The sequence below is a fragment of the Geotrypetes seraphini genome, chromosome 3 (genome assembly GCF_902459505.1).
Source record: "Geotrypetes seraphini chromosome 3, aGeoSer1.1, whole genome shotgun sequence".
NCBI classification, from domain to species: Eukaryota; Metazoa; Chordata; class Amphibia; order Gymnophiona; family Dermophiidae; genus Geotrypetes; species Geotrypetes seraphini.
In genome coordinates, this window is record NC_047086.1 from 251625531 (window position 1) to 251652396 (window position 26866).

The window sequence follows — 26866 nt, forward strand, 5'->3', positions numbered from 1 at the left end:
ACACTGCAGAACCTTCTCTCTCCACAAAGGTGAATTCCTCTGTCCATTCCTGCTGAAAAGTACGATACCCCTCATCTTTTTTCTTTTAGCCATCTTCTTCAATAAAAGGGTTTCTGCAATTAGCTAGCTGACTGAGGTGAGGAGGATACCACCCCAGGTAGTGGTCTGTGGGGCAGGGCAGAGGTAATGAAGGTAGGGTACCCAATTGCAGGTGTAGCTAGTGGGATGGGAAGCCGGGGCCTCGATTTGGGGCTGCCTGTGAAGGATGATGCGGCTTCAGGCCCGTTCGGCTGCGGGGCAAGGTAGGGTGGGTCCCAAGGATGCCTGATGCGATGCAGAGGAGGGCATGGCCTGCGCTTGGCGAAAAGAAGACGTGTTCTTCTTTCCCAGCATGCATCAATCAAGCCCCAGCCAAGGATCTTTCCCATGCATTCATATAGTCACAGAGGGACACTGGGGAGATTAGGGAGGGATCTGGAGCAATAACAAATGTAGTAGGCACACTCACAACTTGTCCCTTTCACTGGTATAGCTTGCTGCGGTCCAGGCTAGAATCTGCAGCTGGGGGAGGTGCCACACTGTGCAGAGCATCAGAAGATGGCCGCCGCTGTCCCCGTCCTGGCTCAGATCTGATCCAGCTTTGTGTCAGTGACTCCCACTTCAGGATGACCGGAAGAATGTCCCCGATGGTCTGGGTAGGTCTGCTCGGTGTCCTCTGCTGCAGTACACGTCTTGGAGAAGATTTTTCTCCGCTGCAGCAGAGGAGCTCGTAGTGTATGCGGCCGCTCTCCTTGGCTCCGCCCCCAGAAGTCAGAGTGTCACGTTGGCAGCGAGCCTTATGCAGCCATCAAAAGAGCCACATCTGACTCGCGAGCCATAGGTTCCTGATCCCTGAGTTAAAGCCTTGGGTGAATCTCTTCATAAAGGTAGTTAATAAATCTGGGAAATTACAGACCTGTAAGCCTGACTTCAGTGCCAGGCAAAATAGTGGAAACAATTCTAAAAAATAAAGTTGTAGAACATGAAGACAAACATTTAATGGGGCAGAGTCAGCATGGGTTCAGCCAAGGGAGGTCTTGCTTCACCAATTTGCTTGACCTCTTTGAAGGTGTGAATAAACATTGTGGATAAAACATAGTAACATAGTAGATGATGGCAGATAAAGACCCGAATGGTCCATCCAGTCTGAATTTTTTAAATTTTTTTCTTCTTAGCTATTTCTGGGCAAGAATCCAAAGCTCTACCCGGTATTGTGCTTGGGTTCCAACTGCTGAAATCTCCATCAAAACCTACTCCAGCCCATCTACACCCTCCCAGCCATTGAAGCCCTCTTCAGCCCATCCTCTCCCAAAAAGGCCATATACAGACCATGCAAGTCTGCTCAGTACTGGCCTTAGTTCAATATTTAATATTATTTTCTGATTCTAGATCCTCTGGGTTCATCCCACACTTCTTTGAACTCAGTCACCGTTTTCCTCTCCACCGCCTCTCTCGGGAGCGCATTCCAGGCATCCACCACCCTCTCCGTGAGGTAGAATTTCCTAACATTGCTCTTGAATCTACCACCCCTCAACCTCAAATTATGTCCTCTGGTTTTACCATTTTCCTTTCTGTGGAAAATATTTTGTTCTACGTTAATACCCTTCAAGTATTTGAACGTCTGACTCATATCTCCCCTGTCTTTCCTTTCCCCTAGGGTATACATATTCAGGGCTTCCAGTCTCCCTCATATCATTTCGTCACCCTCCTCTGGATCGCTTCAAGTCTTAGAGGGGATATGATAGAGACTTATAAGATCATGAAGGGCATAGAGAGAGTAGAGAGGGACAGATTCTTCAAACTTTCGAATAATAAAAGAACAAGAGAGCATTCAGAAAAGTTGAAAGGCGACAGATTCAAAATGAATGCTAGGAATTTCTTCTTTACCCAACGTGTGGTGAACACCTGGAATGCGCTTCCAGAGAGCGTAATAGGGCAGAATACGGTACTGGGGTTCAAGATAGGATTGGACAATTTCCTGCTGGAAAAGGGGATAGAGGGATATAGATAGAGGATTACTGCACAGGTCCTGGACCTGTTAGGCCGCCGCATGAGCGGACTGCTGGGCACAATGGACTTCAGGTCTGACCCAGCAGAGGCATTGCTTATGTTCTTATCCTTCGCTAGATATGGTCTCCAAAACTGAACACAATACTCCAAGTGAGGCCTCACCAATGACCTGTACAGGGGCATCAACACCTTCTTCCTTCTACTGGCTATGCTTCTCTTTATACAGCCCAGCATCCTTCTGGCAACAGCCACCGCCTTGTCACACTGTTTTTTCGCCTTTAGATCTTCGGACACTATCACCCCAAGGTCCCTCTCCCCCTCCGTGCATATCAGCTTCTCACCTCCCAGCATATACGGCTCCTTCCGATTATTAATCCCCAAATGCATTACTCTGAATTTCTTTGCATTGAATTTTAGTTGCCAGGCATTAGACCATTCCTCTAACTTTTGCAGATCCTTTTTCATATTTTCCACTCCCTCTTCGGTGTCTACTCTGTTACAAATCTTGGTATCTGCAAAAAGGCACACTTTTCCTTCTAACCCTTCAGCAATTTCACTCATAAACATATTGAACACGATTGGCCCCAGCACCGAACCCTGAGGGACTCCACTACTCACCTTTCCTTCCTCCGAGCGACTTCCATTAACCACCACCCTCTGGTGTCTGTCCGACAACCAGTTTCTAACCCAATTCACCACTTTGGGACCTAACTTCAGCCCTTCAAGTTTGTTCAACAGCCTCCTATGAAGAACCGTATCAAAGGCTTTGCTAAAATCTAAGTAAATGACATCTAGCATATGTCCTCAATCCAGCTCTCTGGTCACCCAATCAAAAAATTCAATCAGGTTCAATTGGCACGATTTATCTTTTGTAAAGCCATGTTGCCTCGGATCCTGTAACCCATTAGATTCAAGGAAGTACACTATCCTTTCTTTCAGCAACACTTCCATTATTTTTCCAACAACTGAAGTGAGGCTCACCGGCCTGTAGTTTCCCACTTCATCCCTGTGACCACTTTTGTGAATAGGGAGCATATCCGCTCTCCTCCAATCACCGGGAACCACTCCCATCTCCAGAGATTTGATGAACAAGTCTTTAATAGGACCCGCCAGAACCTCTCAGAGCTCCCTCAGTATCCTGGGATAGATTCCGTCTGGTCCCATCATTTTGTCCATCTTCAGTTTTTCAAGTTGCTCATAAACACTCTCCTCCATGAACGGCAAAGAATCTACTCCATTTTCTCGTGTAAGTTTGCCAGACATCTCGGTCCTTCTCCAGGATTTTCTTCTTTGAACACAGAACAGAAGTATTTGTTTAGCACATTTGCTTTTTCCTCATCACTCTCCACATATCGGTTCCCAGCATCTTTTAGTTTAGCAATTCCATTTTTCATCTTCCTCCTTTCACTAATATATCAGAAAAATTTTTTGTCTCCCTTTTTTAGATTTTTAGCCATTTGTTCTTCCGCCAGACGTATCTCTCTCTTGGCTTCTTTCAGTTTCATCCTGTAGTCCTTTCTGCACTCCTCTTTTTGGTTTTTTTTATATTTCACGAACGCCAACTCTTTCATCTTTATTTTCTCCGCCTCTAGTTTGGAGAACCATATCGGCTTCCTTTTTCTCTTGTTTTTATTTATTTTCTTCACATAAAGGTCCGTAGCCATTTTTATCGCTCCTTTCAGGTGAGCCAGTTGATGTAGCATATCTAGATTTTCAGAAAGCTTTAGACAAAGTTCCTCATGAGAGGCTCCTGAGAAAATTAGAATCATGGGATAGGAGTCAATTTCAGTTGTGGGTTAAGAATTGGTTATCAGACAGAAAATAGAGGGTGGGGTTAAATGGCCATTTTTCTTAATGGAGGGGCTAATAGTAGAATGCCACAAGGATCTTTACTGGGACCAGTGCTATTTAACTTATTTATAAATGATCTGGAAATTGGAATGATGAGTGAGATGATTAAATTTGCTAAACTGTTCAATGACGATACTAAACTGTTCAAAGTTGTTAAAATGCATGCAGACTTTGAAAAATTGCAGCCAGACCTTAGGAAGTTGGTAGACTGGGCGTCCAAATGATAGATGTAATTTAATATGGACAAATGCAAAGTGATGCATAACGCAAACCATAGTTACCAGATGCTAAGATCCAACATAGGGGTCAACGTCCAAGAAAAGATCTGGGTGTCATTGGAGACAATACACTGAAATCTTCCTTATGATGTGCAGTGGCAGCCATAAAAGCAAGTAAGATTCTAGGTATTAGTAGAAAAGGGATGCTAAACAAGACTAAGAATGTTATAATGCCTCTGTATCGCTCAATGGTACAGCCTCACCTTGATTATTGCGTTCAGTTCTGGTTTCCTTATCTCACAAAACATAAAGCGGAACTAAAAAAGGTTCAAAGAGCAACCAAGATGATAAAGGGGATGGAACTCCTCTCATATGCAAAAAGACTAGAGGTTAAACTAAACTAAACTAAACTAAATCTTAGGTTTGTATACCGCGCCATCTCCATGGTCATAGAGCTCGGTAGGTTAGGGATCTTCAGCTTGGAAAAGAGATGGCTGAGGGGGAGATATGATTGAAGTCTACAAAATCCTTAGTAGATCGATTTATTTTTATTTTTTTTTTACTACACCAAAAATTACAGACTAGGGGACACTCGATGAAGTTATAGGGAAATACTTTTAAAACCAATAGGAGGGAAAATTTTTTCACTCAGAGAATAGTTAAGCTCTAATATGCATTGCCAGAGGATGTGATAAAAGCGATTACTGTATCTGGCTTTAAAAACGGTTTGGACAAGTTTCTGGAGGAAAAGTCCATAGCCTGCTATTAAGAAAGACATGGGGAAAACCACTGCTTGCCCTGGATTAGTAGCATGGAATGTTGATACTATTTGGGTTTTTGCCTGGTACTGTACTTGTGACCTGGCTTGGCCACCGTGAAGACGGGATACTGGGTTAGATGAACTATTGGTCTGACTCAGTAAGGCTATTCTTATGGCCTCATGTTCTTAAAATAAATTTTTCTAACTGACCTGCTAATACAAACAGCAAGACTGCATTTTATAATTTTCTCTCCCACACTTTTCCTAAGGTGCCAGGCTTTGAGTTCCATCATCTGAAACTGGAGCAAATTCTATTTTAAAGAACTGGTGTCCTGACTTTATTTAGTTTTATCACTTGCAATTCATTTTGACTGGAGCATTCTGGAGGGATATGTCGACTCTAGTGCAGAGCAGCTTATGGGTTGGAGCACTTAATGGAAGACATTTATGTGATGCATTTTTGTAGAGATCAAGTAGCTTAGCTTCAGGAAACCAGTATCCTACACAGGTGCTAGTAACTATTGTACCTACCTGACTCTGTGGCTAATTTTCCAAATGGAAACTTGTTTTTTCAGCAGTGAATATCAAATCTATATGTGCATTTTCCCTTCCTAGCCCTTCTCTACCCCATGATTGCTTATTTTTGGAGGGAATAGATTTAGCCACTTTAAGGGGTATAATTTTCATCCTGAGCGATCTAGATTCCATCTCCATGAGAGAGTTAGCTGGGTAACTCTAGATACTCCTTTAGATCCCTTTCAAGCCTGTCCTTTTAAGTGGCAGCTGCTTTATTTTTCTGCTACCATTTTCAGGGGGGGGGGAAAAAAGTTGAAGCATGTCCAAGGGAATGATGAAGTAGTCCTGGGAATTCATCCTCTCTTTTCTATGAACATCTCCACTGTTTGCTTAATAGAAGGCACCTAACTAGTTGAATTTTCATGAATGTCTATACTGGATATGCATATGAGAGAGTTTTGCATGCACAGCCTCTGTTAGAAGTAAGCATATCTTATGAATGTTTATTGCATGTAACCTCGAAAACCAGATTGGCTTAGCATCCCTGTGGGCAGCACTGCAATAAAGCCTTAAAAATATGTTTTATGAAATGAGACTGCAGAGATGATGTACAAGATGCCAAGTTTTTAATTGATGAACAGTACTTTATCAATAAACAGTTTGTATCCAAAATATATGGTCCAATTGGGTTATAAACCGGGACCCTACATGGTCCGTGTTTCGAAAAACACTCCTTCCTCAGGGGTCCTAGTGTGAAAATGTAAGTTTATCAACAGATATATGCAAGATTAAGGAAAGTATATATAGTTACAAAGGAAATGTGTGAATGTGAACCACAAAGACTAGCAGAACCAGTAGTGGGAACCATCCTTTTTGCCCAAAATCATTTCCAGTCGTGAGCCATATGTACAGCACTTTGGATGGCCAGTCTTGTCCAGTCCACTTCTAGCTATCATTCTTCTTTCAGTGTTCCTCACTGGTACCGCAAATACCACAAGCAGTTCAGAGCAGTTTACAGAGGAAAAGACTACACAGTCTCTTCACCTCCTTTGCCTTCTCCTAACCACACTGGCGCTGTGGTGTAAACAAAATAAACAAACAAAAATGACTTTTCCTCTCTCTGTTTAATTCTAGCTCACGTTTGCGGTCTAACACCAGCTCTGTCAGGATACACATTTCAAATCTGACATATTGTATTCACAAAACAGAAAACAAAATTATTTTTTCTACCTTTTGTTGTCTGGTCATTATTCAAATCTTGTTGGTCCCAGGCTCTGGTTGTCTTCTGATAACTTGCTTGCCAGGTTCTTCTTCTTTCTTCTTTCTCTGTGCTAACCATCCATCTTCTATCTCTGTCTTCCCTTCCGTTTCCCTTCCCTCACTCAGAGGTCTGATATCTTTCCTTTTTTTCGTCTCCATCCACAGATCCACCTTTTCTCAACTACCCTTTCATCCAGCATCTCTCCCTCCTTCCCCACCACTCTAGGGTCCACTATCTCTCCTTATGTTTTTACCAACTACCCTCCTATCCAGTATATCTATCCCCCCTCCACACCATCCCTTGTGTCCAACTTCTCTCTCTTTCTGTTCCTTCCCTCCCTAAATCCCATTGTCCACCATCTTTCTGCCTCTCCTCTGTTTTTAGACCCATTATTTCTTCCCTCCCAAAGTCTGGCATAGGCACGTCTCTTTGAACCCCTCTTCCTTCCCTCTCTCCGTGTACTTCTACACCAGGGCCCCCCTCCCCTGAAGATCTGTCTGCCCTGAAGCTCTGCATCCCCCCCCCCCAAAGGCCTACATCCCACCCATGAAGGCCTGCCTGTTCCTCCTGAAGGCCTGTGCAACCATCCCTGAAGGCCTGCACCTCCCCCCCCAGAAGGCCTGCGTTTTCCCCCTGGCCTCCCGCGCACCATTTACCTAATAGTAGCCTGCAGAAAAGATTGCCGGTGCTAGCGATCTTTGCAAGCTGCTATAGGTCTTCAGTGCTGACATCAGAGGAGGGGGCGGGACCGCGGCAGAGGGAACAGCTCTGAAGACCTATGGCAGTTTGCATAGATCGCTAGCACCGGCGATCTTCTCTGCAGGCTGCTGATATTAGGTAAATGGTGTGCAGGAGGCCAGAGCAGGACACCAGCGGCAGGGCCAGAGGGGAAGCCGGACACCAACACTTCCTGACTTATCCTCCCCCCTCGCCTCTAAAGCAGGGACAGCAGCGGTTGGCCAACAAGAGGCAACGCTGCCGCCTCTGCTTTAGGGGGGGAGGGGGGAGGGTCAGTTACCGAATCAGGAGGCTGATTTTTGTTTTGTTTTGTTTTGTTTTAAATCGATTCAAATCGATTTACCCACAGTGAATCAGTGAACCGATTCAAATCGTGAATCGGGCAGCACTAGTTCTAAGCATCACTGTTTTTATCAGTCTCTCATCTTACATTATACTACATCACCAGTTCCTTACAGTGATCTTGTTTGCCACCATTACTTTCCTGTGCAAATCCTCTGTTGCTCACCATATTCCTCCAATTTATTCTTCAATTGATGCAGCTCCTTTAAGTGCTTCCTATTTCCAAAGCACAATTTTGGGCTTACTTTTTGATTCCAAACTTCCTTTGCAACCACTAGTGAATTTGTTGTCTGTTAGACTATTGTAATGTTGTCTACTTGGGCTGTTTGTTTCAATTGATGAAATGTTGCAAACAGCTCAGAACACAGCTTGATGTTTAATTATTCTCTGAGAAAGTTGGATAGAATTTCTTCCCTTTACATTAAAATTCATTGGCTTCCAATACAAGCCAAAATTTTGTTTAAATTCTTATGCTTATTGTACAAAGTATTGCATGGAATTACTCCATTTTATCTTGTCAATCATTTTCCATTTACAACTTCTAGTAGATCCTCAAGGAACATTATTAATCCATTTGCCTTCCCTTCAGTCAAAGGTAGGAAGAGACTTTATCAGGTGTATAAACTGTTCTCTTTTCAAGCTGCAAGATATTAGGTAAGGACATTTCTGATATGTTGTTGTATGCTAAAGACTTTAGGGAATTTAGGCATCAGATTAAAACATTTGTTTCAGAAATTTTTACTGGATCAGACTTATGGGTTCTTTTACTAAGGTGCGGTAGCCAATTTAGCGAGCGCTAATTCGTCCATAGACTATAATGGGCATGTTAGCATTTAGCGCATGCTACATCAATTAATGCGTGCTAAATCAGTTAGCGCGCACTAAAATACTTAGCACACCTTTGTAAAAGAGGGGGATAGACTTTGCTTGTGATATAAGAGTGTGTTTATAAGTTCTGATGCACTGTACTCGATATTATAATATTCTTTCGTGTTAATGAGTCCTGGTTATGAGCAGATTCTGTTTTTGTTATCCATGTGGAACTATAAGGCTTACTGCGGAATATAAAATCAATTGTTATGTTCTTATTTTCCTATAGCACTTCATTTCAAATGTATTCAACTTCAGTGTGACCATTCTTTTTATATAGTCCAGGACTCGCATCTGTAGAGCAATATAGATATCTGGAACTCACAGTTTGGTTATTGTGGTATTGTTCTTACTTTTCCGTATCATAGGCAGGCTCACAAAAGTCTTATTCTCTATTCTGATCCTTCTTCATATTTCCTTGCTACTGTTATCGTATTTGGTTACCATTCTTCCCAGGTATACAAATTAGTCTATAAATTCCAACATTTCACCTTCTGTGAGCACCTGTCATTAATCAGCAACATCATTTTAATCTTATTCAGTGGTTAGAGCTACAGCCCCAGCACCCTGGGGTTGTGGGTTCAAATCCCACACTGCTCCTTATGACCCTGGGCAAGTCATTTAATCCCCCAGTGCCCCAGGTACATTAGATAGAGTGTGAGCCCGCTAGGACAGATAAGGAAAAATGCTTGCGTACCTTAATAATTTATAATCCTCTTAGAATTGTAGGATATGCAGAATATAAATAAATAAATATAAATCTCTGACATTTGGTACAAATTAGAGAATGGCACGGGGACAAATATTTCCTCTTCCCTGCAGGAACTCAATTTTCCCATCCCCGCAAGTTTTGTTGCTGTCCCTGTCCCTGCCCCATTGCTGTAAGCTCAGCCTTAACCGCACAAACCTCAAACACTTATGATCTTAACCTTTTCCTATCGTAATAAATTTTACATTACGCTGGTTCCAATCGTAATTATTTTAGCAAAGTTTTGTATTATTCACTGTTATCATTTACGGCTATTGTAAACACAATGGCCCAATAGATGGGACAAATGATAGGTAGAAGGTGTACTGTATGTCCCATGCCATGGTCCATGCTATACAACAGGGGTGCCCAACGCGTCGATCGCGATCGACCAGTAGCTCAGGAAGGCAACGCGAGTCGATCGCGGAGCCTATCCCGGGCTCTGTGATAGACTTCGTGTTGCCGTCCTGATCTACGGGGCCGATCAGGCCTTCCTCTCCAGTTTTCTTTCTCCCTAGGGCCTTTTAGCTGGGCGATCCGCCCAGCTGTCATCTGCCGCTGCTGAACAAAAAACCGGGTCCTGCCTTCGCGGAAACAGAAAGTAGGCAGGACCCGTGCAGGAAGAAGAACAAATGCTTGTCTCCCGCATTAGCCCATAGCGAACGCTTGCTTCAGGGCTCTCAACATGTGCGCGCCGGCTTCCCTTCTCCCCTCCCCCCCCCCCCCGGACATAACTTCCGGTTTCGGAGGGAAGAGAAGAGAAGCCGGCACGCACATGTTGAGAGCCCTGAAGCAAGCGTTCGCTACGGGCTAATACGGGAGACAAGCATTTGTTCTTCTTCCTGCCGGGTCCTGCCTACTTTCTGTTTCCGCGAAGGCAGGACCCGGCAGCATTTCCCCCAATAGGTTGATCGCGATCTTGGGCTGATCAGCCTTCCTCTTCCCGATGGCAGAATTGACGTCAGGGAGAGGAATGCTGGTTGGCCGAAGCAGGGAGAGCTGGGGCCTGTTTATTGGTGGCGTTTGGGTCCTGGTCCCCGATGGCAATGGCAGTGGCAGTGGCTTGGGGGAGGGCAGGGAGAAAGAAAGAAAAAGGGCAGGCAGGGAGACAGAAGGAAAGAAGAGAAACAGAAAAAAATGAAAGGGAGGCAGAGAGAAAGAAAGGGCAGGGAAGAGGAAGGAAAAAGTTGGGGGGAAGAAATGAGGTCTGGAGGAGAAGAAGCATACAGGCTAAAAGAAGGGAAGAAAGATTGGATGCACAGTCAGAAGAAGAAAGTGCAACCAGAGACTCATGAAATCACCAGACAAGGTAGGGAAAAATGATTTTATTTTAAATTTTGTGATCAAAATGTGTCTGAATTTATATCTGCTGTCTATATTTTACACTATGGTCCCCTTTTACTAAACCACAATAGAGGTTTTAGCGCAGGGAGCCTAGGAGTGTCGAGAGCAGCGCTGGGCATTCAGCGCAGCTCCCTGCACTAAAAACTGCTAACGTGGTTTAGTAAAAAGGGAGGGGGTGGGTATTTGTCTACTTTTGTATGGTTGTTACTGAGGTGACAGTGCATAGAGTCATCTGCTTTGACCTCTTTGAAAACCCTGGAATAGGTAATGATGATTAACATTTTCTATGCGTACAGTGTGCGTTGTGTTTTTTTAAAATTTTATTGTTGGTAGATCATTGTGACTTGGTCATTTAAAAAGTAGCTCGCGAGCCCAAAAAAGTGTGGGCACCCCTGCTATACAAGATGAAATGCCTTCTTGAGATCAACAAAGCAATGGAAGAGGTTTTTGTTTCTTGTTAAGCATTTCTTCATCTCTCAGAGTGTCAATATCTGCTGAATAGTACTTAAAAATGTATAAACAAAAGGGGCACCACATAGATTTGGTCACTGGCTCCAGTAGGGAACTGGTTAAGCCTCGTATTTATTTGACTGACGTGACTTGGAAGCCGAGTCTATGGTCAGATCATTCTTTATGCACTTTTACTTTGAATTGGCAACATCAGGTTTTAAATGCATGCAGGTCTGCTGTACAGGTTAGGTTGTGTGGCTACGTTGATTCTACTGAAGTTTGGTTGCATTACGATTTGGCTTCCCTCCTAAGTTGTTTTCAGATTTTACTCCTATTGGGAATCTATAAGTACTAATATTTTATATAAAATTGCTCCAAAGAAGTTGTGCTCAAATAAACATCATGAATCAGACCCTTGATTTGAATCTGGATAAATCACCACCGCAAGGTAGAGAGGGGGCTTCTAATTCTACATATCACAAGTCTTGTCACTGTTGTACAAGGAGTACATTCATTTTAACACATGATTAGAGCATCAGAGATGACCACTAGTTCTTTGTAACTTCATGGTCATTCTTTGCAAAGAGCTGATCTATGAGCATATCTAAATCTTATTTAGAATTGAGTGATAAACTATATGATTCACACTTTTTTTTGTCTGTGGGATTGGACTTGGTGAGCTGTAGACTATGAATTTTGCCCTTTTTTTGTGTTGGTCATAGAGAGGAGAGAGTGTGACACAATGGTTAAAGCCACAGCCTCAGCACTCTGAGGTTGTGGATTCAGATCCATGCTGCTCCTTGTGACCCTGGGAAAGTCACTTAATCCCCATCCCCCTTTGCCCCAGGAATATTAGATAGATTGTGAGCCCACCAGGACAGACAGAGAAAAATGCTTGAGTACCTGAATAAATTCATGTAAACCTTTCTGAGCGCCCCTGGGAGAATGATATAGAAAATTGAATAAATAAATAAATGACAAAATACATTGGTAATAAAGGGGTTTAGAGGAAGAGAAGGCTAAACCTTAAAATTGTGGCCAATCTACAAATTTTAATTTGTGATCAAAGGGAAAATCACAAAAATAAGAACATCTAATGAGCCATTGGTTAAGAAGTCGTGAAAGTAGACTATTCCTCAGCTCAGAACAGGTCAACATCTGGATGGGATTTGGTGTAGCATTCCTACCCTGTCTGTAGTCTTTCTGTGGCATTGAAATATGTTGATTATCTCATTGCTTAATTCTGGTAATGTATGCAGATTAGAGCTTGTGCTTTTTATCTATTTCCTTGTTTTCTCATAGCTGGAAGAGCACAATATATTCTCCAGTCTTAGCTCTACTGAATACGAACAAGTGCTGGAGATCATACGCAAAGCCATTCTTGCCACAGACCTCGCCCTATACTTTGGAAACAGGAAGCACTTAGAGGAACTAAATAAATCAGGAGCTCTGAATGTTAACAACCAAGCACACAGGTATGGAAAGGAGGGTATCTAGAGCAGTAATCTGAAATAATTTTGAACAGAAAAATAGGCGAGCCCTGTAGTGGTTACTTAAAAGATGTTGGCTTACCATATCAACAAAATAGAACCAAGTGGAGGCTATTGACAAAGATAAACAAAGGTTAAAACATAATGTCTATTTCATTCAAAATAATGCAACTTACATTTAGGGGGGAATTCAACAAGGAACGCTAACCAATTTAATGCACGCTATGGGAGTATAATGGGCATCTTAGCATGTGCTCCTCATTTGCACCCCTTGTTGAATCCTTCCCTCCCCCCCCCCCCCCCCAGCCTGTATAATGGACATTTATTGCTCTGTGAGACTGTGTTGTAAGAAATTGTGTTCAATAATTCGGGATTTAGGTTTCAGGGTCAAATGACTGGGATAATCATAAAGTTAAAATTGTGTTTTTATAGCACAGTCTAATTACAGATAACAAGTATATGTAACTGTATTGTCTCTGTATATGTATTTAACTTATAGGAAGAGTGGCAGCTTTGGAGGTAGCGGGGTACGTGGGATAGCCTTTGGGGTGTACGAGTAGTTTTAGAAGTTAATTTGAGAGGCTGGGGTAGTTGGAGGTGAAATGTTAATTATGGTAATTAGGAGGCATGGATAGTTCCATGGTGGGGGAGGAGGATGAACAGGCAAATTGTAGATCACTTCACCTTGGGATATATTCAGTCAAACAAAAAGACAAGGAAGGAGTCTTTCCAACCAGTGATAAAGTCTTTATTATAAACAGTGGTCCCAACAAAGATCCCAGTTTCGGGGTCCAAAAAAATGCCTTCTTCAGGGGACACTCTAGACATATTACATATAAAAAAGGGGGGTGACATAAAGTTACAAAAAATATATATATACTAGTCTTTAAGCCCATTATATTAATGGGTGCTAGAATATATGTCTATCTTTCTTTCTGTCTCTCTCCCTACCCCTGTTTTTTTTTTTCTGTCTCTCTCCCTCCGGCTGTCTTTCTTTCTGTCTGTCTCACTCCCTGGCCCCCTTTGGCTGTCTGTCTCTCTCCCTGCCCCTGTGTCTTTCTTCCTGTCTCCCTCCCTACTTCCCTGTGCAGCAGCTGCAGCATTGCCTCTCCCTCCATTTTCCTGTGCAATAGCATTTTTCCCCTCCCCCCCCACTTCCCTGTGCAGCAGCCACAGCATTCCCTCCCCCTCCATTTCCCTGTTCAGCAGCATTTTCCCCTCCCCCCCACTTCCTTGTGCAGTAGCCACAGCATTCCCCCCCCTCCATTTCCCTGTTCAGCAGCATTTTTCCCCTCCCCCCACTTCCCTGTGCAGTAGCCAAAGCATTCCCTCCCCCTCCATTTCCCTGTGCAGCAGCAGGATTTCTCCATCCCCCTAATCTTCCCGCGATCTGGCCGACTCCCTTGCCGGAGTTATTTTTCAGTTTAAAGGTGCCCCCGCGGCTCCTCTAACGATCCCCGCCTGCATCGGAAGTCTTCTCTGAAGCAGGTGCGGCTCGTGACAGGAGCCACGGTGGCACCTGTAAACTGAAAAATAACTCCGGCAAGGGAGCCGTCCAACTGGCAGTTCAATTCGGAGCTTCGGTCTGCCCTGCAGGCGGGGATCATGAGAGGAGCCACCGTCGCGTCTTTCAATTTAAAAATACAATACGGCAAGGTGAGCAGCGAGCAGGCCAGACCGAACAACAGGACGAAAAACAACCCTAAACAGAACCCATTCCATGCAATACCTTGAGATTCAGCATCACTCTAGCCCCTACCAGCAGCCAATATCTAATATAATAAAACGATAGCCGCACATGCGCACTCCTACCTGCGGGGCCCTACAGCACGGCTAGCGTTTTATTATATTAGATGTAAAAATATTATTTATGCAAAAAAAAAACACCACATGAAAATAAAAGCAGAATCATAAAATGCAAATGTATAAAATGGCAATGAAACATGAAATCAAATAAACTTGACATTCAAAATATGCAACATGAAATCAAAACATGAACTTGTAACAAACTGCATCAAAAAGAATTAGTGCTCCTTTAACTAAGGTGCGCTAGCCGTTTTAGCGCGTGCTACAATACCGCACACGCTAAACGCTAACACCTCCATAGAGCTTGCGTTAGTATTTTTCGTTTAGCGCGTGGTTAGCGTGCGCTAAAAACGCTAGTGAAAGGAGCCCTAAATGTATGGTGTAATTACAAAAGTGAGACGCAAAATGAAGGCACTGCAAGACCCAAGGCTGAATATGCAAAACAAAACAAGTGTACAACAAGACAGAAAAGAGAAAACCATGAACCATAGAGTTAAAAAGCTGAATTATAAAACTAGATGCATAAAACATTCATGACAATAATGCATAAAATCAAAAAGACTGATATCGAGATTATGGGCTCCTTTTACGAAGGTGCGCTAGCGTTTTTAGTGCATGCACAAGATTAGCACACGCTATAGCACGTGCTAGCCGAAAAACTATTGCCTGCTTAAAAGGAGGCGGGGATGGCTAGCACGCGCGCTAAAACCACTAGCACCCCTTTGTAAAAGGAGCCCTATAACATGATGCAAAATAAGTCAATATGAAGGCTAAAACACACAAGCATAATGTCTAATTGAATAAACACCCAAAGTGAGATACAAAGAAAACTAAGCACCAAAGTGTATGCATAAATAAAAAGGACAGGGGTAGCCAAATGTTGAAATCTGAAAAGACAGTAGTGCCAACATAATCAAACAAAAAAGAAAATAAGACAACTGAAAGACCAAAAAAAGGAGGCCCAAAAAACCAGCTGCTGAAACAAAAAGACCACAGCTATACCTTTGCTGAATCAACACTGAAAGAAAAATCACGCTGGGGAAAGAAAAAAGGCAAATGAAGCATGTGAAATTAGCTTCTTTTAAATATGTAATATGTTTATAGTGTCCCCTGAAGAAGGCATTCTTTGGATGCTGAAACTGGAATCCTTGTTGGGGGGAAGAGGATGGCAATAGGCAATTTGAAAGGAACAATTCCCTCACTGCTGTGTTTCACTGTATCTCGGTTTCTATGCTGCAGAACCTGGAATTGTTTCTTCCATACGAATGAATCGGACCATTTTTTTCATGCGATGCTTATTTCTCTGGAACCCCCAGTCTAACCTTATTGTATTTTTCACTGGGTGTTCCCACATGCCAAATTTGATCCCAATCTGTTAGATTTTGGGAGTGTCATTATGCCCTCTTGACTCCTTATGTATAATTATTTCCATTGATATGGAAAGAATAAAAATGAAATAATATTGCCTAGATCAGACATGGGCAACTCCGGTCCTCGAGAGCCATAATCCAATCAGGTTTTCAGGATTTCCTCAATAAATATGCATGAGATCTATTTTCATGCACTGCTTTCAATGCATATTCATTGGGGAAATCCTGAAAACCCGATTGGATTCCGGCCCTCGAGGACTGGAGTTGCCCATGTCTGGCCTAGATGGGGTTTTTTTTTTATAGCTTAGGTTTATAAATAGTAATATTTGTGGAGGTCCCAATGAAAGCAGTGGCGTAACCATGGGTAGGCCCGGCCCACTCAAAATTTTCATACCCTTGTGATGGGTAGTGAGGATCCCCACGCTGCACAGCTCTGTTTCCTACTTGCTCCAGTTGGTGGCACTGTGCATGCACTGCCATCAAGTTGTGTGTATAGGAAAGGGGGTGGCAGGGCAGCACGTAGACAGTGTTGCTAGCTGAAGCAAATATGAAAAGAAACTGTTCTTGCTGCTAGAGGCCCTTTACAGCTGGTGGGGTTAGGAGATCCCCACCAGCTCAGGTATTTAATGTTTTGAGTTGGCTCGTAGGGGTGGGGTATGCCCACATGTGCCCATCCAGTTTGCACAGTGGCCCACTCAAAATTTGAGGTCGGCTACACCTCTGAGTGAAGCACAATGGACTAAATGCATTCTTTTGAAAGACACAGTCAAAGTGCTGGGGTGTATACTTCAATTATAGGGTATCTAGAAACCACGAAGCAACAATGCAGAACTGAGGCTCGATTAATGTTTTAATGTTTGACTTCTAAATAAGATAAGTTGTCTCCTCACCTGGCTTTTCAGCTGTAAAGCTGGTCATATTAATCCTGAACTGCTGGAAGCAAGTATTCAATTTCTATATCAACCAATGGTCCTTTAATATAGGATTTCATCTTATGCAAGAGTATATAGGTATACAAGAGAAATGGCTTTACATGTAAGACGATGCATGCTTGTTTTTTGTGTGCTTAACATGACAGCATGTGCATGCCTATTTTAAGTGTATTTATTGTGACATAATCAAAGGAGTTTTAGAAAGGACACCCAATAAGGACATCCAGATTGGTACATCCCCAGTGGTGCTAAGATTTTAGAACAGGATCTCCCAGCCTACAGCCTGTTCTAAAATATGTGAGAAATGGACATCCATTTGCTGCTTGTGTCCAGCATGAACATCCATTTTAGAAACTGAAATGTCCAAACAATGAACAAGGCAAAACAAGAGGCATAGATGGCATTATGGCAGTGTAGGATGGTCCATATTAAAAAGTGATCACGTAGATATCAATGGGGGTGAGAAATAGCCTAATGGTTAGAGCAGCAGGCTGAGAACCAGGTCCTTGTGATCTCGGGTAAATCACTGAACTCCCCATTGCCTCAAGTACTGAACTCTCCAGGAACAGAAAATTACCTAATGTACCTGAATGTATAGCGCATTGATAGCTTGCGGATGGTGTATAAGGGATTAATTAAAACCTTTAGTACCATGAGCATCCATAGTTCCCAAAGTTGTTACAGAGCCCAGTATCCCTTGCCAGTTTTACATTCAAGGTGGACAGCAACCACTGGGAGTTAAGGAGGTAACGTCCATTAATTCTTAAGTGGAACATAGCCAGTAACTAGGTCTAAATACCAACATCCATCTTTTGAACAAAGACATCCCTTTCCCTTCTGAAATCACAGTTGGATGACCATATTATGTCCTTTCCCTAGTCCTGCCCAAAACATGGCCAGTCCATGGAGAGAGAGAGGGCAGTTGTAAGGATTAAGAGAGGTTTGTGATAGACCTACATCTCTTCTTGTATCTTTACTGTAAACCACTTGCATCCCATGTACTGACTAAATGTATCTTTATTGTAAACCGTTTCTATCCCATGTACTGTCAAAATGTGTCTTTATTGTAAACCGCTTCGAACTTCACGGTATAGCGGTATATAAGAAATAAATTATTATTATTATTCTTCCAGCTGTGTTACAATAACCAGATTTACTTCTCAGGAGCTAAAGGTCATATAGAAAAGATATTAAAAGTATCAATCATGAAAATGTTGACTCCCCTCCCCCCCCACACACACTTTCTTAAATACAGAATACCCATATCCTCTTTAAGGACATTCTGCAGTTTTAGATTATAAAACATCAGGATTTGGATGTCCATGCAATATGCAACCTGTCAATCAAAACAGGGCAGATACCAGACGACTGGAAGATAGCGAACGTCTCGCCAATATTCAAAAAAGGATCAAGAGGAGTACCGGGCAACTATAGACCTGTGAGTCTCACATCAGTCCCTGGGAAGTTGGTTGAGGCGCTGATTAAGGATAGCATAACCCGGCACCTAGACACACACGACCTGATGAAAGCCAGCCAACATGGATTCAGGAAAGGGAAGTCATATTTGACCAACCTATTTCAATTTTTTGAGACAGTGAACAGACAAATTGATAATGGAGAACCGGTGGATATTATATACTTGGATTTTCAGAAGGCATTCGACAAAGTTCCACATGTAAGACTCCTCAGGAAACTGCAGGACCATGGAATAGAAGGAGGTATACTAAGATGGATAGGCAAATGGCTGGAGAACAGAAGGCAGAGAGTGGGCATAAATGGGAAGTTCTCAGACTGGGAAAATGTGACTAGCGGTGTGCCCCAGGGCTCGGTACTTGGGCCCATCTTATTTAATATTTTCATCAATGACCTAGAGGATGGAACATCCAGTGAGATCATCAAGTTTGCAGATGACACAAAGCTATGCCAGGCCATCAAATCGCCGAAGGACAATGAGGAACTCCAGAGTGACTTGAGCCGATTGGAGAATTGGGCAGATAAATGGCAGATGAAGTTTAATGTGGAAAAATGCAAAGTGATGCACTTAGGCAGAAAAAACAAGGAACAAGTATGTCAGGTGCAACTCTGGGAAAAACTGAACAGGAAAAGGACCTGGGAGTATTAATCTGAAGCCGTTGGCGCAATGCGCGGCGGCAGCAAAGAACGCGAATAGAATGCTAGGCATGATAAAGAAGGGAATCACGAGTAGATCGGAGAAAGTTATAATGCCGCTTTATAGAGCGATGGTCAGACCGCACTTGGAATACTGCGTCCAGCATTGGTCTCCATATCTAAAGAAGGATATAAAACTGCTAGAGAGGGTGCAGAGACGAGCAACAAAGCTGGTGAAAGGTTTGGAGATCCTGGATTACGAGGAAAGACTTAAGAAACTGGGGTTGTTCTCCCTTGAGAAAAGGAGACTGCGAGGGGAAATGATCGAGACTTTCAAAATACAGAAAGGAATCGACAAAATAGAGCAGGAAAAAACATTATTTAAATGTCCAATGTGGCACGGACAAGAGGACATGGGCTGAAGCTAAGGGGGGGGACAAGTTCAGGACAACTATCAGGAAGTTCTGCTTCACGCAACGAGTGGTGGACACCTGGAATGCTCTCCCAGAAGAGGTAATTGCAGAATCCACCGTTCTAGGATTTAAGGGTAAGTTAGATATACATCTCTTTATGAATGGCATGAAGTGAAATGGGTAAGGGTAAGCTAGATGCACTTCTCTTTACGAGAAGCTTAGAGCGATATGGGGACTAAAACTATGCCAGGGTACACCTGGCGGGGCCACTGCGTGTGTGGATCGCCGGACTTGATGGACCTAGGGTCTGTTCTGGAGATGGCGCTTATGTTCTTAAATGCCAGTTTTCAGGCATCTAAAACACAAATAGAACTCCTAAAATAAGGAACAGTCACATGCATGCTTTTTAATGTGTACTTGGTGTGACATTTTATTTAAAAAATTTTATACTGCTCAATCACAGCTATCTGCATTACATTACTGTGTGTTGGCATATCCAGCGTGCAAGCAAAGGATTCTGGGATATTATATTAGACATCTTACCCTGGGAATGCCTGCAGATAGACTGAATGGCTCGTGCCAATCTACATAACTTAAGCCCAATGTTTGGAAGCATCCTGCAAAGCCCTGGACTTTCAAAAGTAATGAGTAGAACAAATGATCCCAGACAGACAAACTCCATCCACCAGGTTTCCACAAGAGTCATACCTCCTTGTCAATTAAGGGCCATTATTTCAAACAAATTACCAAATTGTGACAGAGGAAGATACTGGAAGATATTATTTTTAGGGTAAACTCATATCTATAAAAGACAGACTTTTCTTGCTCTCTTCTTTCTTTTTCCTCCAGCCTCTTCACACCTACATCCCACATATAGACTTTCTTCTGCTGTTTTCAGAAGGACAGCCACATTTTATTATACACACATAAGAAGCTCTAAATCTAAATTATGTTCTATATTTGTAAAAGCCTATTTCTATATAATATACAGTAAAACCTTGAATTGCACATAACTTGGTTTGCAAGTGTTTTGCAAGACAAGCAAAACATTTTATTAAATTTTAACTTGATATACAAGCAATGTCTTGCAATACAAGTACATACAGTATACAACACATCAAAACTGAGCCAAAGGTTCTTCTCTCTCTGACACTGCAAGAGTGTAGTGACTGTTCTAAATGAACGGAACCCCCGCAAATTTCGGAGGAGTACTGTATATGCAATTTTGAGGCAAGTGTGGCTGACACTTGCTGTGTCATAACTAAAACCCAAATACAAAATATAATATTTGATTCTAAAATCTATAAGCATGTTATTTAAAGTTCACGTAGTGTAAGATAATTGCACAGGCATGCTTATTTAATGTACACTTTAAGATAATGGTATGAACATGCTTGTTTAATGTGCACTTAGTGTGACATATTGGTACAGGCATGTTTGCTTAATGTGCACCTAGGGCCGAATTCTAAAACAGCCACCGAAAGATAGGCGTTGGTAACCGCCCTACCACTGCCTAACTTAATTGGTTTAATTGCCTTTAATCAATGCAATAATTGATCACAGTCTTTAAAAGCAATTAAACTGACATTAAAAAGAAAGATGGTGCCTCCACAAACAGTGCCAGAACAGCGACTATGGAAGCACCTACCAGCGCCTAAGGGTAAAATAGGCGTGGTTAAATATCTTTAGGCGTCGGTCGACACCTCCATGGTTGGGATTCTTCTCATCACAGATGGCACTGGAAATGTAGGCCTTGAAAACCCTGGCCTACATTTTCGGCGCCTGTCTGTGACATGGACATAATTCTATAAATGGTGCTTTTATGGGCAGCTGACAAACCGAGTGTTGTGTATAAAATCTGGGCCTTAGTGTAAGATAATGATACAGATATGCTTGTTTAATGCATATGTGGAGGGGCATTTTCAAATGGATGGTCCTGCCCATTAAATCCAAAATACCCCATCCATCTCGCAGCCATTTTCGAACAGGAAATAATAGCCATTTTATAAATTGAAATATTCAAATTCAGAATGACAAAAATCTAGGGTAAAGGTTCCAATTCCTAGCTTATTTCCTGTTCCAAACATATGTATCTTGTTGTAAACATATGTCTCCTGCTGTAAACACTGCACGACATTCTTTGTAAACCGCTTCGAACTTATGGTATAGCGGTATATAAGAAATAAAATTATTATTATTATTATTATTATTATCATCTGGCAGCATTGTTACAAAAAAGACTACACTGAAGGGTTACTGCAGTGAACTATAAACCAATGTACCCAGGTTCATATCTTTTTTATTTTAAATGCTGAGCCCTCCAGGAACAGGAAATAAGTACTGCACCTGACTATACTACTACTTAATCTACTACTACTACAACTACTTATTATTTCTATAGCACTGAAAGGCTGAACTAGACACATCTCACTATACCCTATTGCCATGGAGGGGCATAATCGAAAGGAACGTCTAAGTCTGTTTACGTCTAAGTTGCAAGTCGTCCAAAGTAAAAAAACAGCTTAGGACACATTTTTGAAAAATACGTCCAAATTTTTTTTCATTTCGAAAATCGTCTAAATATACGTCCTACAATCTGATCGTCCAAATCGCTAAATCGTCCATCTTTATATCACATTTTCGTCCAAATCAAAAACGCTTAGAACAAGCTCTGTTGGATGTGGAAGGGGTCTGCAAAGTGATGGACTGAACACCCAGACATGGCACCTAAATAGTAGGGTACCTTACAGGGCACTACTGTGAACTTTACAAAAAGGGTGCCATGTCATCATCTCACTACAGCTCCCTTATAGGTCATGGTGAGCCCCCCAAATCACCTCCAGAATCCCCTAGACCCACTTATCTACCACCCTAATAGCCCTTATGGCTGCAGGAGCCACTTATATGCCAGTAAAAAGGGTTTTGGGGGTGTATAGGGGAATGCACATGTTTCAATATCAATGCAGTGATTACAGGGGCTTATGGGCATGGGTCTTCCTCTCCATGGGTCCCTAACCCACCCCATGACGGCTTAAGACCGCCTCTGTGCAGCATGACTAGGCTTTCCTATGCCAGGCTGCCAGGTGATGATGTTCTGGAGGCACAATTTTCAAGTTGTGATTAATATTTTTATGGGGGTAGGGGGCATTAGTGATCACTGGGGTAGTGTGTGGGGGTCTGTATTATGTGTTTGAGGTGCTTATCTTGTGAATATAGGTGGGTTTTTGTGACTTAGACATGTTTTAAATGGTCTAAGTCACAACGTCCAAGTTACGTCGATCCTGTGCTGTATAACTTTCGGTTATACATGCAGTACGATTAAGTCTAAGCCATATCCTGCACTCGACACTCCTCCTGACATGCTCTGTTTAGCTATGGTCGTTTAGCGGCACTATGAAAGCCTAGGTCGTTTATAAATACGTCCAAAACCCGGTTTTATTATCGAAACTTGGACGTTTTTGACGATGATCGTCCAAGTGCCAACTTAGGCTGGTTTTTGGATGTTTCTCTCTTTCAATTATGAGCCCCTTAGTCTTCTGTTCCTTGTTGTTAATTGTTATGTGTCTTGTTTGCTAACTGTTATATATGTTACCATGTAACCTACTCTGGGCTCCTTGGGGAGGACAGGATACAAATCGAATTAACTAAATAAATAAATAATACATTTAACAAAACTGGAAATAACCCTAGATGCAGTGAAAAAATGGATGGTAGACCTCAAACTGAAACTAAACTCAGATAAAACAAAATTCCTTCTGCTCGAAAAGGCCAAAACTCCCACCATTACAGAACTGAAAATTAAAAACACCAAATACCCAATACAGCCCGAACTCAAACTCCTAGGAGTAACAATAGACAGATGCTGCACAAATCAATAAAACATCCCAGAAAGCTTTTTTAATTATGAGAAATCTACATAAAATAAGAAAATTCTTCGACCCAGCACAATTCAGGCTAATTGTCCAATCCCTAGTCTTAGGTCTACTGGACTATTGCAATTCCCTCTATCTACCTTGTCCTGCCAACATGATAAAACAACTTCAGACTATACAAAACACTGCCCTCAGACTGATCTACTCCCTGAGAAAATATGATCATATTACAACTGCCTTCCTAGACTCTCACTGGCTACCTATGCAAGCACGAATTCAATTCAAATTCTACTATCTATTATTCAAAGCATTAAATGGCTCCGCCCCCCCATCTAAACAACCGCCTAAACCAGATCCTCACCTCAAGACAAAGAAGAACTCCAAACCCTTTTGCCTTCCCTCCACTAAAGGGCACTCAGCGCAAAAAGATGTTTGATAACCTTCTGGCGACGCAAGCAGCAAAACTTAACCACTCCATCTTCAACCTGTTGACGGCAATGGGCGACTTCAAAACTTTTCAAAAAGAAATCAAAACTCTACTTTTCAAAAAATTTATCCAGATATCTTAACCCAACCCTTCCCCCTCCTCCTAGATAAATTCTCCCCCAAACCTCCACTTAAATAATCTCTTCCTCCCCAAAACACCAACCAAGTATTCAGATCCCTGAAATGTAATATAATCTTATTTGTACTCTAACTGTAATCTATTTGTTATATCACACAGTAACGTACAGTTAATTTAATATCCAATTTGCAAGTTCTTCCGGAATTAATCCAGCTACCTCTCCTCCCTTGTAACCAAAAAAAAACCCCAACCAATACTGTTGTAACTTCACTGGAAATGTCCAGTTAGCTCTTTTGTAATCCGCCTTGAACTGCAAGGTATAGGCGGAATAGAAGTCCCTAATGTAATGTAATGTAATAGATGGTCCCTGCTCAGAAGTGTTTACAATCTAATTTGGATAGAAAGAACATCTCGGGATTGGGGAGATTCTGGTAGAAGCAATGATACAATGGGTATAGATATCTGACAGTGAGTGGTGATATTGAAAAAAATGGGAAGAGAGCAGGTATATATGGGGAAGAAGAGAGGGCCCAAGACAAATCCCTGAGGTACACCGATAGTGGAATGGCAGTGGAGGAGGATCCACCATAACATACACTGAAAGTATGATGGGAGAGATAGGAAGAAAACCAGGAAAGAACAGAACCCTAGAATCCCCGTGAGGACAGAGTATTAAGGATCAGGTGATAATCAACTGTATCGAAGACAACAGACAGTTCAAGAAGGATAAGGATAGAGTAGAGGCCACTGGATTAGGCCAGGAACAAGTCGTTAGAGACTTTAGCAAGTGCAGTTTCCATAGAATTGAAGGGGCAAAAGCCCAATTAATGTATATCAAGAATATTATGAGAAAAAAGGAAGTCCAAGCAATGGCGGTGAACAGCATGTTCGAGTAGTTTGGAGTGAGATGGGGTAATAGTTGGAGGAGAATACGGGTTCTAGTGAGGGTTTTTTCAGGAAAAGTGTAACTATGGCAAGTTTGAAGACATCAGAAAATGTTGCAGTGGAAAGTGATAGGTTGAGGATGTGACAAATGGGAGGGATGACAGTGGGAACAACAGCTGCAAGTAGGCGGGTAGAAATTGAATCAGAGCAACAGGTGGTGGGTTTGGAATAAGAGAGAAGATGAGCAGTTTCATAAAAGGAGGTAAAGGTGGTAGGGGTGGTTGTATTAATGAGCCTTCAGACTTACAGGTCTCATAAACATTTAGATACAGTTGGTGTACTGCATTTCTGTTTCTGGAAGGCTCACGGTTTAAAGGAAGAAGAGCTGTCGTGGGAATTAAACATTGGTTCCTTAATTTACAATTCACTGCACTGACCATTAAGCTACTCCTCAGACCTCCTTTTTTGCTTTGTTCAGAATGCCCATAATACCTGATGCTGTCATAGAATTTGGTATTCAGTTCCATACATTTTCAGGAGAGAGGGAGAGGGACAGCAACAACTAAGGATTCATGAGAGGTCATGCCTTAATCATTTCAGTGGTCAGTTGCTCAATCAACCGTTTTGTACTCTTGACATGATTGAAACATGCTTAAATAAAAATGTCCTTCTTTTTAGACTTGGACATTTTTCTCCTGTTCAGTTATTCAGTTATTGCTGTTGGATGTTCTAATTTTGGGCCTTCTCTAGTCCTGCCCACAACACATCCTCTTGCTATTTGGACAAGCTGAAGTATATGACATCCAAATCCTGCCATTCCAAAATCACAAGTTGGATGTTTTAGGAAGATGTCCATGAACTTTAAAAATGAGCCCCTTTGTGTAATATAATGATATGGGTATGCTTGCACGATACACCGATAAATACGTACAGGACAATTGCGCCCTGCCAAATGCGCGCAGGACGGTAGCATCCTATAAGTTATACATACATAAGAACATAAGCAGTGCCTCCGCCAGGTCAGACCATAGGTCCATCCTGCCCAGCAGTCCGCTCCCACGGCGGCCCAAACAGGTCACCACCTGTCTGAATCCCAGAAGGGGCCCCCTTGCCACCTTGGTTTCCCATTGAGTCCTATCTTCCCATCGAAGTCCTAACCCTCCGGTCTTGCACATGCACGACCTGGTTGGGTTTCTATACTTATTACTTGGTTAGCTTTCTATACCTGTGTTACATCCCAGCACCTCTCTCAGTATCCCACGATCCCTTTATCCCTCAGGAATTCGTCCAATCCCTGTTTGAATCCTTGTACCGTACTCTGCCTGATCACTTCCTCCGGTAGCACATTCCAAGTGTCCACGACCCTTTGTGTGAAAAAAAATTTCCTTGCATTTGTTGTGAACCTATCTCCCTTCAGTTTCTCCGAATGCCCCCTCGTACTTGTTGTCCCCTTCAGTCTGAAGAATCTGTCCCTATCCACCCTCTCTATGCCCCTCATGATCTTGAAGGTCTCTATCATATCTCCCCTGAGCCTCCTTTTTTCCAGAGAGAAGAGCCCCAGCCTATCCAACCTCTCGGCGTATGGGCAGTGTTCCAGCCCTCTTACCAGTTTCGTTGCTCTCCTTTGGACTCTCTCAAGTACCGCCATGTCCTTCTTGAGGTACGGCGACCAATATTGAACACAGTATTCCAGATGCGGACGCACCATCGCTCGATACAATGGCATGATGACTTCCCGCGTCCTGGTTGTTATGCCCCTCTTTATGATGCCCAGCATCTTGTTGCCTTTTTTCGAGGCTGCTGCGCACTGTGCAGATGGCTTCAGTGATGCATCCACCAGCACACCCAAGTCTCTCTCTATACTGCTGTCTCCCAACAATGCCCCCCCCCCCAATTTGTAGTTGAACAACGGGTTCTTTTTCCCTATATGTATGACCTTGCATTTTTCCACATTAAAGCGCATTTGCCATTTGTTTGCCCAGTCTTCCAGCTTGTCCAGGTCCCTTTGCAGGTCCTCACACTCCTCCCTGGACCTAACTCTGCCGCACAGTTTGGTATCGTCTGCAAATTTTATAACCTCGCACTTTGCCTCCTTTTCCAGGTCATTGATAAATATGTTTAAGAGTAACGGCCCCAGCACCGATCCCTGTGGCACACCGCTCGTAACTCTCCGCCAGTCAGAATATTGTCCCTTTACTCCGACCCTCTGCAGTCTACCTGACAACCAGTGCTCGATCCATCTGTGCACATCCCCTCCCACCCCGTGGTTCCACAGCT

At 42.6% G+C, this 26866-nt stretch overlaps 1 protein-coding gene across 7 annotated transcripts in view; it reads left to right on the forward strand.

Moving 5' to 3' along the window:
* Positions 1–26866, forward strand: part of PDE10A (phosphodiesterase 10A) — a 590210-nt gene that overhangs the window by 513129 nt on the left and 50215 nt on the right. For all 7 annotated transcript variants that reach the window (XM_033937273.1, XM_033937275.1, XM_033937278.1 and 4 more), the window contains one exon: positions 12450–12622. In XM_033937273.1, the coding sequence (XP_033793164.1) occupies positions 12450–12622 (173 nt within the window). The remainder of the gene's footprint in view (positions 1–12449; positions 12623–26866) is intronic.